Raw genomic sequence first — 18,306 nt, 5'->3', positions numbered from 1 at the left:
CTCTGCAGAACAGTCCAGAGAGGAGGGCATTCGGAATGCTCATTCCTCTTCAAGCTCCCTGGCACACTTCATTCAATAATACATCATCATACCCACAATCCATACTCTACTACCCCCCCCCCCCCCCCCCATCCTCCACACACACGCATCCATACATACAACCCCAGGCACCTCCCCCACGCTGGCAATGAGCGTTCGGACGTTTACAGTAAGCATGTCATGTCCCACAGTTCACAAGTTCAGCAGTAAATCAACTATTCATGAGTCACTGTAAACACGCAACAGTAGCCCCCTGCAAGCAATGTGTATGTTAGGGGTGTAACGGTACACAAAAACCACGGTACACTACGGTACGTACCTTGGTTTTGAAGTCAAGGTTCAGTACGGGTTTTCGGTACAGTGGGGGAAAGTTTGGCTTTCCATGTTCCACTCAGGGGTGATGTAGTGTGCAGTAACTAATTGTACTTGTAGGGCTGTCAACGAATATTCTATATTGAAATTAATAATCGATTGTAATTTTTTTATTTTTTATAATAATAATTATATAAAAAAAAACAGCACCCGGTGGGCAGTCGTTAGTGGTTAACATACCGTTGTATTCATTCGGTACACTACACAGCTGTTCGGTACGGTACACACTGAAATGGTTCGGTACGGATACGTGTTCCTTTACACCCCTAGTATATGCGTGTGTGTGTGTGGAGGATGTGTGTAGTAATGTCGCAGGATGAGGACAGGGGAGCTGATTCACAGAGCCTTTGAACTGGGGGCATAATGGCATTAAAAACGCTGATGGAATTATCTGGCCAGGGTTTGTGGAGCGCAAACACAAGAGACCAAGCGGGAGAATGGGGGGTGGGACAGGGACGGGAGATGACACAGACAGAGAGGGACAAAGAGATGGAGGGAGAGAGAGACCACACAAGGCTAATCAGATTTTATAGATTGCTTGGACTAAAGGGCTGATCTCGTCTTTTGTCCTGCCAAATGCCTGGAGGTGTCCATGCCTGCATATGCGTGTGTGTGGTGGGGGGATGTTGGAGGTCGAGTCAGATATTGAATGTCTACACAGGCCGGGGGATCATTGTTGTTGTGTGACCCCCCCATCCCCCCTCTCACGAGACACGGTCAATGCCAGATGAAATTGCGATTGATTGGCCGCTTGTAAATCAGCACGGTTAAAGGGGAAGGCGCTTTTCCCTGACAGAACAGCCATCTTGACACTGAATTGGAGGGTGGGGGGGGTGAGCGACCGCAACGCACTGACCCGAGGTCAGAGGAAGACATTAGACTGCTGGTCAGTGCACTTCACTGGTTGGGGATACGGTGGGTGATTCATTATCTCTTCAATAAGATTTTTCTTTTTCTTTAAAAAAAAAAAGGAAAAAAAAGGCCTCCATAGCAGGTCTGCCGAATCTCAACATAGACCGTTGCAAAAGAAAAAGAGGCTGCATCAGTTTAGATAGAACATGGTAACTATTGAAATAACATCAAATAGATAAAATATTCGTTAGAAACTCTCTCAGTGCTGGGGAGGAATTCGGCAACCATACAGAATTATTTCTAAATTGCTCAACGCTCACAGTTACAGCTCCTATAGGGCTAATAACGCACTGAGATCTCCTCTCACCCGCGGATTCAGAACCAGAGCAGCGTGTGCGTGGTGTGGAATATTTTAACAGTTCATGCAGTTACCGGAGCTCCTCCCGCTGCTAATAAGGTTTCGGCTCTTTTCTTTTTACCCGTAAATTGTTTTAAATGCCTGAAATACATTTTAAAATATTTCTTGTAATGTTGAGGGTAAGAAAAGACAAATGTTTCTTTTTCTTCCCTACCGAAAAGGGAAGTTGCCGTTCTTTTTTTGGAAATTCAACACGCTCCATTTAAGAGCGGTTTCCTGAAAATACTTTAGATCCCATGGACGGAGACGTGCTAAAAATAAAGAAATTACACCCACCCCGGACCATTTACAGACGCACGCCTGAATTATTAAAAACTGGCCTACATAGTGTTAAATATGCAGTACACCCTGCTAGCCAAAATCGTGTGTCTTTTGGGAAGGCCACAGCACTTAGAAAAAAAAACACTTCTCCCGATGCAAGCCGGGAAGCATTTTGGGCCGTGAGAGGGGGCTCTAGCTCGTACCCTGCAGGGAGGGGTCTGGGAGACTCCTCAGATCTATAGCGGGGGAGGGGATTCCCCCACCCTGTAATTTGGGGCTGAAAGACTCTGAAAGCTTGCGCTATAGAAACCCTTTCCCGTTTCTCCTGGAGCCTCCCATCTCTAGCGAGGGCAATCCAGACAGCCAGCGTTATCACCCGTGCGTTAACACACGGGGCCATAGATCAGCTGATAGATAGCCCCTTGTCAAGACGTGGCGTTTTCCTTAGCTATTATTCTAGAGGAGCGCTGGGTGGCTAAGAAACAACAACAACACCACAGCAGTGTTTAGCTTCCACTGGTGTCCTTAGTTAGGATGTCGCTGTGTTGAGCGCTGGGGATTCAGGCTACGTTCACACTGCAAACCTTAGCGCTCAATTCGATTTAGTGCTCAGATCATATTGTTTTTTTTTTGTCACATTAAAATAGTTTTTTATTTTTTTATAAATGTGGCCAAGATCAGATTCCAGTGTGAACTGGTCACGCTCCTGAACTGACCCGCATGCAAATTTACAATAACGAAGATGGACATAAACATGGAGGACACTGAAGTCACAGTTTATGGTTTCATTTATAAGTTGATTTGCAGTAGAGGCAGCTAATGGTGGTGAAGGGGGAGCCATTTCTTCTTTCAATATGCTTTCAAACAGAGCGGTTACGATACGTCCCCTCAAGGTTTGCTTGTACAGAAGTGTCATCCCAATTACCTAGTGGTTAGTAAACACATCACTGTCCTCCATCACAGCTGTCTTCCATGTTTGTATTCACAGAGTGACGCCCACCAGCGAAGAATTGTGATGAATGTCAATTCTAGAGTGAGGCGAGTCACATTCATTCTGATACGACTGATTCAAACTGAGGTCACATTGCAAATAAAATGCATCAGACCTGTATCCGATTTAGAACCACATATGAAAGTGGTCATGAAAGAATCAAATCAGAGTCATATGAGAAAAAAACTTTTCACTCTTGCTTGGTAGTGTGAATGTAGCCATAGTGACTTTGTGGCCGTCTTCACAGGAAGAAAGACAGAACGACAACAACAACAAAGCCCTCCTCACCTGTAGCACGAGTGGCTCCGGGTTGAAGGCCAGGGTCATGAGCAGCTGCATCCTCTCCGTGTCCTTCAGGTTCTTCAGCAGGAAGCTGCCGGAGTCTTTGGTCTCGGCGTACCGGCGGACCACGCGGTCCAGCAGCCGCTGGGAGGGGCAGTGCACCAGGTCCGACCAGCCCTCCACCACGTCCGGCGTGAGCAGGCGGACGTCCCCGTTGAGCCGGGCGAACTCCGTCTTGTACATGGCCTGGATGAGGTCGCAGCGGGGCCGGCCCGTGGCCCTCTTGCAGATCTTCTGGTCGATGTCGGCCAGCTCCTGGTTGGAGCCGAGCCGCTTGAGCACCACGCGGCGCGTGCCCTCCCGCGGCTCGCCGTACTGCGCGAAGTACACGTTCTTGACGTTAAAGACGTCCAGGAAGCGCAGGCGGCCCCAGGTCTCGAAGGACACCTGGCCGTTCATGAACTTGCGGCACCAGCTGGTGCCGAAGCAGGCGGGACACTTGTTGAGGTTGATGAAGCGCCGGTCGGTGAGCTCGTTCTTCTGGAAGGAGGCGAACAGGTTGTGGGTGTTCATCAGCAGGATGACGAACAGGCCCACCACCAGCAGGAGCTTCAGACAGCGGTACAGGCGGCCCAGCTTGAGTGGCAGGAAGCGCAGCATGTTGGGGCGTGGGGAGGGGGGGGGGGGGGGAGGGGTGTTGAGATAACCGTCGGGGGGGGGGGGGCCCGAGCCTCAGCGCCTCTCCGTCATGGCGTGCCGGAGCATGGCCTATAGCACCAGGCAGGGGGAAGGTAGACACAGCGGCCCCATGCCAACTGCTGGCAGAGGCCAGTGAGTCATGTCCTCCTCCTCCTCCGAGTGTGTGTGCAACCGCCAACCAGCGGGTCTGAAATGAAGAAGAGAGAGAGAAGGAGGGGGAAACAGAGAGAGAGAGAGAGAGAAGGATGGGGAAACAGAGAGAGAGAAGGATGGGGAAACAGAGAGAGAGGAGGATGGGGAAACAGAGAGAGAGGAGGATGGGGAAACAGAGAGAGAGAGAGAGAAGAGGGGGAAACGTTAGAGAGAGGCCACATTTCACAACAGTTGAGACATCGAATACGGCCCTATTGGTTGGCGGATAACCAGTGATAAAGAGCCGTTTCATATTCCCCCACCACTCGACGTGTAACATGAACTCCCGAGTGCCAACATGCCTGCGTCCCATAAAACAAAGAGTCACATTATGTGGCATATGAAATTGTGGCGCAAATTGGAATGGCTTGGGTCATTTGAGAGAGAATTCATTACTTTCCGGAGCAGAAACCAGATGGCCCTCAGCCAATCCAATAAAGCCTCCTAACGGTACCGGTTAGCTCCCTTTCTCGCTCGCCCTCGGAAATAAACATCTCACAATCTTAAAAAAGAAAGAAAATTATAATAAAATAAAAGAATAGACATGCTAGGACTAAAGTGTCACTGATGGAATTAAGAGGCAATGTACAACGTCTGCTCCAGCCCTGGTGTCGATAAAGAAAAGGTCTGGACTCCCGACGTGAAAATAAACTAAAGATCCCTCTGCTTATTGTAAAAAATAAAACTGTAGCGCGGTGCTCGCAAATCCAGTCGCATTCGCTCTCCCTTCAAAACGGCGAGGAATCCCTATGTGCATTGCGAGGAGATCCGCAGTGAGCAGCAGACACTGTTTAACCTTTGATCACAGAGTTGCCCTGCTTGTTTTTTTTTCCTTTCTTCAAAATCACACTTTGAAGTTTGTCTCTTTGAAAAAAGGGCTGGTGTATCACTAAAGTAAAGCAGGGAGATGAGGGGTGGGGGTTGGGTGGGTGGGGGGGGCTCGACTCCTCCAGAGGCGTTCCATGTGGTGTGAACATGCATTCCGTTAGGCAGGTTGACGAGGGAAGTCAGCCGAGCACGACCGGGAGAACGAGGCATGTGGAGAGAGAGAGAGACAAAAGTCTGCGCCCACAATACCGACAGTACCACGCTTTCAGCGAAGCTCAAAGCACCCCCCCACCCACCACCCCCGCCTACCCCAGATAAAGCCATATTTTACCCGCAATCAGCTCAATAGCAAACGGGACTTCACAAGTCTTCTTGAGAAAGAGACAACGGCTTTGATCATGCAAATTGGCCATCCTCGATTAGACCTCATTAGGACGTGCCTATTAAGATGGGCCGACGCCCTAGGGCAGGGCTAACGAGCACGCGGGTCGGCAGCTTCCTTGCGTTTCGTACTGGGATGGAAGCAGCCCCGGGAAGGAGATGAGGAGGCTGCAGGGGGTGGGGGGGGCTGGGAGAACAGTAGAGAGAGCGGCACAGATGTGAGGCAGTGGTGTGAAGCCGCTGCATGCGCTGTAGTCGATGCCTCGCGCCTCCAGTCTGAAAATACCACCGCTACGTGAAGCTGACATCACTAATGTAGAATATATACATATATGTGTGTGGGAGCAAGGGCATAAGGTTGGTTTCAACATGGGGGGGGTACCTTAAGGTGGGTCCGGGGGTCCTCCCCCTGGAAATGTTGAGCGTCAAACACTTCATTTCCTGCATTCTGGTGTACTTTTATGCAGCAATTTGTGCCTTTCCTGCATCAATTTATGGTGGAAATGTCTTTATTTATGTAAAGGAAAAGAAAACATGCAGGTACCCGCTGACACAAATATAATGGAATATAATACAGTAAGGCTCTCAGGCATTTCTGTATGTATATATATATATTTTTTTTTAGGGTGGAAAAAATGACACTAGATATTGAGGGAGACATGTTCCCTGCAACCCCCCACCCTCCTAAAACCATGCCTATGTGTGAGAGAGCTTAAAGCTAGACTGTGTAGTTCTGACCGAGAGAAAGTGTGACTCATAGCGCCATCGTTTGCAAACCTCTTATCTCATCAGGAATCCAGATCCAAAGAACCTTCTGGAGCTTAAATGAAATCAACAGAGAGTGTAGGATGTGCTTCTCTCCACGCTGAACACAGTGGCGGGTTGAGAGAGTAACAGCTAAAGATCTACTCGGTATCTTTAAAAGAACATTGTTCACGCTGCCGTTCATTGTTTCGCTCAAAGGGACACGGAATTTTTCAGTGGTTCATAGTTGTATGTACAGTCAGTCAGAAAAAGCTCATTGTGGAATGTTAATGTCATTGTATTTGTTAAAATAGCCCTCTGTTCCACACTCCCACACAGAGCCATCTCTACACCTGTACGTCACAGCCTGCAAAAAACCTCCACCCGAGAGGACAGACTGGCACCAAATGGGACATCCACACCAAAATGTACTTGAAAAGGAAATGCAGCTACAAAACGTTGAAATACAGAGTGTAAATGAAGCTCATCTCAACATTTATGAGTTATGAATAGGGATGGGTACCGAATTCGGTACTTTTGAGGTACCGAACCGAAACACGTCGGTATTACCGGAGTATCGATTCAAGTGAGATACCAAAAAAAAATATATATATATATTTTTTTTTTCATGTTAACGTTTACACGCACAATATATGCTTACCTAGGATTTGACTTGATTCAACAACAAAGCAGTCGGAGCAATGGCAAGCCGAAAACTGTCGAAATTGTAGTTATTTGAAGTTTGGATTTTTTTTTCACGACTAAAGTACCGAAAAAAGGTACCGTTGGGTACCGGTATCGATTCAAATGTGAAAGGTACCCATCCCTAGTTATGAAGTGATGTATCGCAAAGGTAAAACAGACTATACTGCCCTGCAGAAGCTAACCGCAGTGACTGCGCAGTGAGTGAAACTGAGAAAAAAGGCTTCAAAGTTCTTTTGACTATCCAGTTATTTTGCAATTACTGCAATTCTTTATAGCCTTTTTCTCTAAAACAGAGCAAGAGCAAGAGTGAACTCTGAAACTTTGTCACAAGATAAAACAGATAGAAGTTCAATTTCACTTATGACTCAATAACATTATTATAAAAAAAGATAGTTACAGGGGCGGCTGGGTAGCGCAGCGGACTAAGCACCTGCCTACCACAGCAGAGACACTGGTATCGAATCCAGCTGTCAGCGGTCGTCCATACTAACACAATTGGCAGTGTTAGTGGGTGGGAAGCCGGTGGGGTGTGTATCCTGGTCGTTGTAAACAGCGACTCCTACAGGTCGGTCGGGGCGCCTGCTCAGCGAGGAAGGGAACTGGGGGAAGTAGTGTGATCCTCCCACGCGTTACGCTCCCCCAGTGAGAGTCCTCGCTGTCAGGTGAAAAGAAGCGGCTGGCTGACTCCACATGTATCGGAGGAGACATGCGATGGTATCTATCAACCCTCCCTAGGCCGGCAAGTGGGGGGAAAATGCGCACAACGACCAGGAAGGGAATTGGCATAACGACTAAATTGGGATGAGAGAAAAAACAGAAAAAAGGGGGAGAAAAAATTGATAAAAAAATATATATAAGATAGTTACTACTTACTCTACATGTTTTCTGCTTAAGGAAACCATACCTTTATGGCTGCGTTCATAGTCGTTTCCATGGACGGTGAATAAACAAGGCTGCACAGACGGCGTGAAATTACTCTTATTTTTATTTTAAAAAAAGACACCAAAGAATACTGGGGGCGGAATAATATTATTTATTCAATATGTTAAGGGAATTAATAAAGTTAGCTTACTTCCTGTTTGGGCAGAGATTTCCGACAGTGGAATGTCATCCCTCAGTCAGTTTCTGATAACTAGGCATACATCCCTGCATAACATAAGTGTTTAGGTCATCAGTGATACACTGTTTACACCCAATTAAAAATGTTACAGCCTCGTTTTCTTTCAAACTAATTTGCTCGCAGATGTCAAGATTTGGCACAGACCTCCACTCTCTCTGGTTAGCAGGCTGTGACAGCGTAGAGTACGGCTCCGCGTGAAGGATCCTTCCGACCCGCCTCCAGACAAGTCTAGCGGCACGGCCCTGTGTTCCAATTCATTTCATATGTAGAGGGGCGTACGCGTGTACCTATTGGCTGCAGATACTCCTCTTACATCAGAAATGAATTGAACGCAGTCGCGCTGCTAGACTTGTCCGGAACGAGTCTTAAGAGTGTGACTGGATATCTGAAATGGTTTGATTCCGTTTAATATCCAGGGGGATACTGATCAAATGGGTTTTTGTGGCATTTTCACAACAACAACAGTTCTAACATTTTGGGTAATTTAACACACCTTCTGTACGCAACACGGTTTTCATCATTGTACTGAATCTTTAATAGGTAAAGCTGACAAATGTCCCAAAGTAGACTACATGCCGTGTGCCGTCCACTCAAAAGACTACCTACGATGCTAATGTACTACTATGCTATGTACTACTATGCTAATATGTAATACAATGCTATTATGTCTTTACTACTATGCACTCAAGACTGTAGCACCCAAGTTCCAACACTGTTTGACGAACATTGTTACTCAGCTGAAAAAGTTGTGCCCTTCCTGCTGACAGAAATAAGAACCCTAACTTTTGTTGTACAGAAGTTGTAAGGGGCTTTGGATAAAAGCATCTGCAAAATTACTAAATGTAAATGAAAGACTAAATCTCTCTGCTGAAAATCAATTTAGGCCTGCAAGTATTGTAGAAATAACTAATACAGGTCCTATAACCCATAACTTTAGTTATCTCAAACAAACCAAAGAAATAAAAGTACAGGGTGGTGAATTGTCCTTTCGCAAGACCCCTAAAATTGCATTTGGCGGAAAGCGGAATAACGGGAGGAATGCGAGGGCCAGGTGACATCGTTTAGACACGCCGCCTACAGCGCAGCGTACAAACGAGGAAGCGATTTATTTTGTCATTTCCATTCTGACCCGGTGTTGAAAAAAATAATATCAACAACGCAGAGATTTAATACAGTATGAAGAATTCACTCAATTCTAAAAGCCTCACATTAATATTCAGCAGGCAAAGGAAGAAGAGAGATTGGAAGAGAATGACACAATAAGTCAAAACGTCAAAAGAGGAAGCCGATTGCACGGCAGAAGAATTTTAACATCCCCTTCACGATACAATCTCCATCCATGTGCCGTTTAGCGTTCGACACCGGGGGCCTCTGCCGCGTGGATCTGGCAGCAAGAAGAGACCCGAGATCAGGAGGGGAGATCTGGAGGTGGAAGGTAGAATGGCAGGGGCTAAGAGGGTGGGCCACAGCCTGGAGCCAGTCTGAGAAGAAGACACTGGAGAGCCACCTCTGATGTCTCAGGGCGAGAGAGCTGCGGAGAGTCAGGGCAGGCTGGAACAAGCCTCGAGCCAGACCCTGCACCGCCCGCTGCCTGTGCTAATGACATGCGCTGGCTGGCTGACGGACGGGCGCTGGGAGGGACCGTGTAGGTTCTTCCTCTGCTCGAGAGAAAAGTGTTCCAAGGCTTCAGTCATAATTCAGCTGTATTATGTGAATGACCTTTTACTAATTGCTGGAGTGACACTCTACTGACACTGCCAAAAAGGAGCACTTCACCCAAAAAAAAGTATTTGATGCCTTGGATTCGTGAAGATTTCCTCTTCTTCTCGTATGTCTCCATGGTGAATGTAGAGCCCAAAGAAATGGTACAAATACTTGATGAAGCAAAACTATATCAAAACAGCTCTCGCAACTTGTGCAGTATAATCCTCATTGAATCAATCCTCTCCAGTCGTATGCTCCCCACAAACGCATAGATTTTCACTGAAACGAAAACATCTCCAGTTCAATGCTGCCTTCAAATGGAACTTGTGAGTTTGTGGTCTTGACTGGCCAAGGTTGCAGTGACTGTTCTACCCCATAATGGTTATGAGCACCATTGAGGTCATGGATCAGCTTCATACCGTCTTCTGTCCGACCTACAACGTCTAAACCATGCCTGTTCTAGTTCATTGCTGGGTTAAGTACTTCACTACTTCTATTCACATATATGATTACTACATGCATCTATTGCTCCCATGTCCGCCCACCACAAACACGCAAACTGTCTAACCCCTGCCCCCCACGTTTGCAAACGGAATATGACTGATATCTTGAGCTCCGAGCCTTGACATTTAGCCTTTATCGTATTGTCATACTAGCGCTCGTTTCCCTATTCTTTTTCTTTTGTTGTTGTTCTTGACTCTATTTAAAATCTTTCAAAGATTCTCTTATGTACCCCAGTTGCTACTGCATGTGTGTTTTATTACACGTATATGTACATACATACCAACTATTGGCCTGTTTTATTCTCCACCCATCGATCATCCATAGCAACACTATTATCACCGACATCCAAGTAGGGGGATCCCCCCTTGAACGGCCCTTCTAACGTTTCTCTGCTTTTTTCCTATTGCTAGGTTTTTCTCTGAGAGTGTTGCATTTATTTATTTAACATTTATTTGGGATTTCATTTCATGGTGGGTGTTTGTTCTTGATTTATTGTGATGTTTCTTCTTGACTTGTTTAAAGAAGACTTGTCCGGCCCATGGGGACATCAAATTACCATGTGATTTAAGGGCTTTACAAAATCAATTTGAAATTTGATTTGATTTGACTTCAAGTGGGTTGAAGTCATGAGGACACACCGTTGCTAGGCAACTCGGCAATGCATCTTGAAGGCACTGAGGCTAATGATTTTCCACTTACAACATTATTAATACCACAATGGTGGGTGGTTCATAACGTCATATGGACTCTTCTCATAAACATGGAATACTTGCGTTCCATTCGAAGGCAGCACTTAACCGGAAATGTTTTCGTTAGCATGGATTTAGCGAAAATGTATGCGTTTGTGAATAACTGAGCATACGACTGGATAAATGAGACATGGATTTTATACTGCACAAGTTATGAGAGTTTGTAATGTTTTGATATCGTTTTGCTGTCGTTAAACCAAATCTCTATCAACTTCAAATCATCAAGTATTTCTACAGTTTAGCTTTTAAATTCACCATGGAGACATGCAAGAAGAAAAAGAAAAATCTTCATGAATCCAAGAAATCATGAGGTGAGTAATTGACAAATTATCATTTTGTGGTGAAGTTCCTTTAAAATGGAAGATTTAAGATTTTGAAAGGCTTTTAAAAAATTAAATAAACAACAATTAAATGTTGAAACGTGAAACCTTATGCCCGGGACTTTAAAAAGGAAGACCCCATCATCAGTTTATTAAGCGTCTTGCTAAGTGCGAGGAGTGAAGTGATACCACATCGACTCTCCAGTTTTCTATGAACCCACTGTCAGCCGAAGGAGAACAATATATTCTGCACCATTAGCAGAATGCTACGCTAATTTAAGACATGAAGGCTTTTCTCAGCAATTTGCCTTTTATAGTTCCCCCATTCTACTGAGAGGTCGTGTCTACACTACAGTTTTATCATTTCATATTGTACGTTTTATCATTTCATATTGTACGTTTTTGTTAAGCCACTCAGGGGTTTTGGATTGAATTGGAATACGGACATGCAATTATACAAAGACAAAGCTAGGCTATAGGCTTCTAGGGTAAAGTAGTCTACTCAAATTTCTTTGGCAAGGATAAAGGTTGAGCTTTGGCTCCAAATTAAAGCCAGATGTGTCTCATTTCAATACAGATGTGCCACCGACCCCCACCCCTCCTAATAGAACTGCAGTGTAACCTAAAGCAATGTTTTCATTTGGACCAACCTCATTGTGTGCCCACAGGAACGTGTGTTTTAAATTAGACCTCCCCTATGGCTCCCCCACCTCTCCTGCAGGCAGGGAGGGAAGTGATAGAGGGATGGAGGTAGGGGGTTTAGGGGGCCACTCGCATTAGCGCACCACCGCCAAGGGGGGAGACCCCGTTTGGTGTTGAGCGCCAAATTACCTCTCATCATCATACGGAGCTTCTGCCAAAAGTGGGGTTGAGGAAGGAACTTTCTCAGAACACGCTCTCACTCTCGCAGAAAGCGCGGCGGCGAGAGAGCAGAGCGCTCTGAGCGGCTGAGGCGAAGAGCGAATCAAAAGGAGTGGCTGACTCCTCATGCATGGGCGATGAGGCTCGCATTCAGCGCTTTCCAAGTTTGGCAGATGCTAAGAGCCACAAAAAAACTCTCATTACTGGGACAGACGAGACACCAGACGAAGCGAGAGGCCGCGCGATGGCTTGAAACAGAATGACAAAAGGTTGAGACAAAAGAAGATGACGTTCTAAATGAGAAATTGTACTTAAGATTTTTTTTTTTTTTTTACTCAACAGATCTGGGATAGAGAAGGAGAACATTTCCCTTCGTGAATAGCCTTCAGCACGGCTCATTGTGTACAACTGGCACATCAGATAATGGTGTGTGAGGGCAAGGCTACTCTCCGGCTAACCCATTTCCTCCATAGCACCTGAGGCTAAGCTTCATTATTATATAATAGAGTCAAACCCAGGAGTGAACACGCTTGATTAATTTCTCTCGGTAATCCAGAAGGAGAGTGGCAAGGGGGGGGAGGAAGGGAGAACGGGAAAGATGACTGAAAGAATGGTTAAAGAGTAGGGCAATATGGAGAGAGAGAACATGCCAATCAACGCGCCTAAGACATACCGAGGTAAAGCCAGGGGACGAGTACAGGAGAGACGATGTGCGATATGAAGGGAGAGGAAGCGAACGAGAGCAGGAGTGAGAGATGAGGCAACCATCTGAGATTTCTAGTATTTATGTTTCAAGGTTGTGCAGTGGTTTCTCTCAGGATTTTCTCTGCTCATTAAACTCCAACTAAGGCAGCCCCACGTAAGTGCTGTGTTTTCCCTTTCAACATATAATATATGTATATAGTATAGGCCTATATAAAATGCAATTTAAGGGCCTCTGAAGGAGTTCCAACAGGCGTTCTGGTCCTCTTCCTCAACCCCCCCCCCCCTAATGAAAGCCAGAGGGGATACCAGGTATCCCTGTCCCGCCCTTTCCGATTGCAACGCGCCGCTCGAGCCTGACAGAAGAACTACACTTGCCAAGGTTATTGACTGGAAGTCAATAATGTTTGATCACAAAAACATTCATCCACAGAGGCCGTGCCTCAGCACAGCAACCGTGTAGACGTTGATGGATGGTTACGAGTGACAGGAACACCGGGAACACACAAACGCCTAATGGAAAATTGAGTCTTCAGAGATTATAAGTACCAATTAGTGGCATCCTCCAAACAAACATTATTCCATTTATCTCTCTGCCCAATCTAAATGCTAGCCGTTTTAATGAGAATATCAACGTTATACGTTTTGCTCCGAACTGCACGGCAGGTCGTTCTGAGGGACACACATGATGACTTGGATGACTCGTTCTGGATTCTGCTGCCGATTGTGTTTTTGTTTACTTCCACTTCTGGGCAAATTTCAGCCGGTCCGCCTCAAAGACATTGATGGCACGTACTACACGGCGGCTATGACTATGAGAGTATTGTCAAAAACAATACTAAATCATTAGGAGCCAGGCCGCTGCACATGAACCGACTCTTAACGAGCCGCCACACAGCCCTCATCGACAGAACTCGGAATGCGTTCTTTATCAAGTTAATGGGAATTACGATAATAATGAAATAATATCAAATTGATTACCAGCATTTACTATTGTTATTTTAGTGTAACACCACGTCAACATCATTACGGCTGCACACCAACAGAGCCTCAGTAGAATTTAAGGCAAAACGGGGAGCCAAGTTTCTTATCCTAGGTTCTCTCCTGCAGGGAGTTAAGGTTCTTATCCTAGGTCCTCTCCTGCAGGGAGTTAAGGTTCTTATCCTAGGTTCTCTCCTGCAGGGAGTTAAGGTTCTTATCCTAGGTTCTCTCCTGCAGGGAGTTACGTTTCTTATCCTAGGTTCTCTCCTGCAGGGAGTTAAGGTTCTTATCCTAGGTTCTCTCCTGCAGGGAGTTAAGGTTCTTATCCTAGGTTCTCTCCTGCAGGGAGTTAAGGTTCTTATCCTAGGTGCTCTCCTGCAGGGAGTTAAGGTTCTTATTCTAGGTCCTCTCCTGCAGGGAGTTAAGGTTCTTATTCTAGGTCCTCTCCTGCAGGGAGTTAAGGTTCTTATCCTAGGTTCTCTCCTGCAGGGAGTTAAGGTTCTTATCCTAGGTTCTCTCCTGCAGGGAGTTAAGGTTCTTATTCTAGGTCCTCTCCTGCAGGGAGTTAAGGTTCTTATTATAGGTCCTCTCCTGCAGGGAGTTAAGGTTCTTATTCTAAGTTCTCTCCTGCAGGGAGTTAAGGTTCTTATCCTAGGTTCTCTCCTGCAGGGAGTTAAGGTTCTTATCCTAGGTTCTCTCCTGTAGGGAGTTAAGGTTCTTATCCTAGGTTCTCTCCTGCAGGGAGTTAAGGTTCTTATCCTAGGTTCTCTCCTGCAGGGAGTTACGGTTCTTATTCTAGGTTCTCTCCTGCAGGGAGTTAAGGTTCTTATCCTAGGTTCTCTCCTGCAGGGAGTTACGGTTCCTATCCTAGGTTCTCTCCTGCAGGGAGTTACGGTTCCTATCCTAGGTTCTCTCCTGCAGGGAGTTACGGTTCCTATCCTAGCTGAGAAACAGCCACCAGAAGCACATCAGTCTGTTTTTATAGTTCCCCGGTCAGCCAACCTTGTACAAAAAGCTCCACTTAATGTCTCCTGAAGAATTAAGGTTAGCAGCCTATTCTATTCATTAAGACTGCATTTCCTTTGGACATATGGCTACAAGGCTGTGTTTTGGACTAAAGATAAAAGGGGTGATTGAGCCAATCTCTTTTTAACTGGAAAAAGGAGCTAGTGAGAAGTTTATAAAGACAGAGTTATCATAAAGCTATAGACATTCCTAGGGTGACACATCTTAGGTGATTAGTCATCGGTTTACTCCTAGTAGACAACTTTAGATTAGTTTAATAGACCCCCCCCCCCATGCCGAATGAGTAATTTACAGAAAAACGATAAGCACACATCTCTGGTAAGCGCCTGATTTAAAAGAGATCATTCTGTATGATTGCATTACCAAGGCGTTTGATTTGTCCACAAAGTCAGGTGACCATCAGTTGACTTAAGAATTGCTAGAGTCAAGCACAGCCCTGCCCTGCCCTGACCAATATCAATGTAGCCATGATTGTGGATTAGCCCAGATAGACTCTTTCAAAGACGGTCTCTGATTAGAACACGATGCGTACAGCTTGCCTGCTGCACCGACGATGCCACAGAAACTGGAGGATTAATGCGAAAGCTCATCTCAAAATCACATTCAAATCAGCAGATACTGGAAAACCTGTTGAGCTCCATAGTTGAGTCTTTGAGAACTTTCGAGGGCATTTCTCAGTTGTTTCATGGCTACTTTTTCATTGAACAAACAGAAGATGTTGAGTCATGAGTCATGACTCTGAGTCTGGAGAAGGAAGACCTTCCCAACACCCTAGTTGCTTGATTGAAAACTTTATTAACAGATTGCAGAATGGGTACAGTACAGCTCAATACATACAATTGTTAAGGGGATGCAGACCAGAGAAAGACTTTCGTCTTGTTTACATCAGGGTCCCCCATTTTTAATTCATCACAACATACATGACATACAGATACTGATAGACAGTACTAGTTGTTATTCTCCTGTAATTTGCTACAGGTTGCTGCATCCAATAGTCCCGTGACCCGTCACATTGACAGGGTGAATGCACATTATCCGCCATTAATTTTGCCAAATAGCCTAGTTAATGAGCTATGTAGGCAAACAATAATGCTGTAACTAAGTATATTTCCCCTTGTGCCTACAGTTGGAATTAGGATACTTAGAACAAACATCACATGCCTAATGAGATAAGCACGTGTAAACGGGTTAAAAGGAAGCTCCTGGGATTAAAAAAAACAAACAACAACACTGTACATTTTTCTAACGGTATGAGTTCAATATAATAAATAACACAAATTAGTAGCCCAATTCCAGCAACGTCAATATCATGAGAAGACGCATTATCACAACGTGAAGCCCTTTGATCAACAAATACAGTGGAAACAGACGTGTCTTCGTTCTGATCGTCAACAGATTCTAGATCAGAAGTAGCTGAACGGTGTGAGCAGCGCCAGCCTTTAGGCTACTACTGATCCTAATCACGATTCTTCCGTTTTACCTAAATAAGACTGATTTTTATTTTAAATGTTTTCAGTCACCCCTAATACCCTGCTAGTACTACAGCATGGACGTTCGACGGTAGAGAAAACATACAATCCAGTTCAAAAGGCAGTTTCAATGAGACGGGAGAAAAGAGCTGTCAAACTAACCTGTAGTGTGACTTTCTCCACTCGCCTCCGACGCTCAGCAGTCAGTTGGCATCGTTCTTCAAAGTTGCGTTAAGCTTTGTATCTTTACTTTGTATCACGGGCGACAATATCCGAACATAATATAGTCGCTTTCGTTCAAAGGACGGCGATGATTCCGATGATCAAGACAACTCGCTCAGTCTCCCCATTGCCAGCAGCTCGTAGGATCCAGCTATCGCCTGCTAGCTGCTGAGATATAAACACTTGCGATGTCGGCTCTTAACTCTTGCTCTCCCGGATCTTCCCGATTCCTTTTCACAAAGGACAATGTCGTCTATATTGTGCATTGGTATCCATATCTGTCCGCTTTGCATGAGACCTTTTCCCCGTTAGAGAATTGCCCCCTTGTCTGGTTCCCTCTCTAACAACAGCTCACTCTGCTCTCTCTCCACCACAATGGGTTGTGTTTCGACTCTTTTCAACACCAAGTGGTGAGCGTTGCGACACCCACCGTCTGTTTACGATCGGGTTGTTGCTGAGCGACCATTCTAATTTGTCTGGTCTGTATAACACCGCCCCCACCGCCCCCCCCCCCCCCCCCCCCACATGCAAACTTTACACAGATTTATTATGTTTAGATCATATTTTCCAAGTGTATAAATCACTTTTGGCAATTGTAAACATGCCTGCAGCGTACAATTTGACTAGAACGCATCAATGATTATGCTGCTCATATTCTCATATAATAATATTGCAGCCAAAAGAGATCAGGAAAAAAAACATCAGTCAAAATGTAAAAAAAAAATATATATATATATATACATATATATATATATATATATATATATATATATATATATATATATATATATATATATATATATATATATATAAGAAACACATGAATACTAGACAAATGTGAGAATGTCACACCTACGTGTCCAGTGTGTTCTAATTTTCTAACATCGCCAAAGTAATATGGTTTCATTCGCCGGGAGGATGTAGAAAAGCGCTCTTCCTTGATGGCGACTGTGAAAGCATGTGGCCATCCATATCCCTCAAGGATGAAACTGGGCCAAAATCTGAAGTGGCACTGACATAATTGGACAAAATCCCAAATGATGAAGGGGCCGCCCTGCAAAAATATAGTAACATCTGCGAAACCAGGGGACTGCAAAGAGAACTGACTATGAATATTTAATTGGGTTGTGAGCCTGCGGCTAGTTTGATCCTGGTGCTTTCGAAGATGACATTAACATTGAAAAAAGAAAAGAAAAAAGTATATCATTAGCCTATTGGAGTAGCACCAGACACCAGTACCATGGTTTAACCCTCCCCCAAATATTCACTGCTGATGGACTGAGATTTTCTTTTAAATTGAGCGATCAAATGGAAGTAAAACATAAGCTAATGCACGCTTCCCTTCTTGTCACAGGGCACAGGGCCTGCAGGCCGCAAATGTAGGCATTGGAAATCGAATTAGTGTAATAACATTAAGTGGAATTGAACCTCGTCATGGCTGTGCACAAAAACACATATTCAATTAGAGCAATTGGCCCGATTTCCCCTCAAAAGTCTTAAAGGGGCAGTTCACAAAACAACATCTGACATCGCCTCGTGACACATGCGTGACAGCGTTGTAAACAGTGGCTCAGTGTTACTGTGCAGGAGTTTGAGTTTGTTCTACAGTGAACACATGCAGGGACTCGTGTTGTGATAGTTTCAACTTAATGACATTATGTTGTCTTCTTGATGGGAAAATACTACTACTATAATTATTATAATAATATTAGTAGTAGTGGTGGTAATACTAATAGGCTCCTACTAGGCTACTACTGCTACTGTTATGCTACTACTATTACTACTGCTGCTACTGCTACTGCTACTACTATTATGAATGAATGAATGAATGAATGAAAACGTTATTTACAGTAACAGATTGCAGAATGGGTACAATACAGTACG

At 44.9% G+C, this 18,306-nt stretch overlaps 1 protein-coding gene across 1 annotated transcript in view; it reads right to left on the bottom strand.

The window, feature by feature from the left end:
• The window catches only part of dipk2ab (divergent protein kinase domain 2Ab), a 64,521-nt gene extending 47,735 nt beyond the window's left edge, over window positions 1-16,786 (bottom strand). The window contains exons 1-2 of the mRNA XM_084325679.1: window positions 16,363-16,786; window positions 3,222-4,101 (exon numbers count right to left, since the gene is read on the bottom strand). Of these exons, the coding sequence (XP_084181805.1) occupies window positions 3,222-3,875 (654 nt within the window). The 5' untranslated portion in view covers window positions 3,876-4,101; window positions 16,363-16,786. The remainder of the gene's footprint in view (window positions 1-3,221; window positions 4,102-16,362) is intronic.
• Between the last annotated feature and the right edge of the window lie 1,520 nt (window positions 16,787-18,306).

The sequence above is a fragment of the Notolepis coatsorum genome (assembly GCF_963971535.1).
Source record: "Notolepis coatsorum genome assembly, chromosome: 12".
NCBI lineage: Eukaryota > Metazoa > Chordata > Actinopteri > Aulopiformes > Paralepididae > Notolepis > Notolepis coatsorum.
Note: the sequence above shows the minus strand (reverse complement) of the source record. Positions and strands in the feature narration are given on the sequence as shown.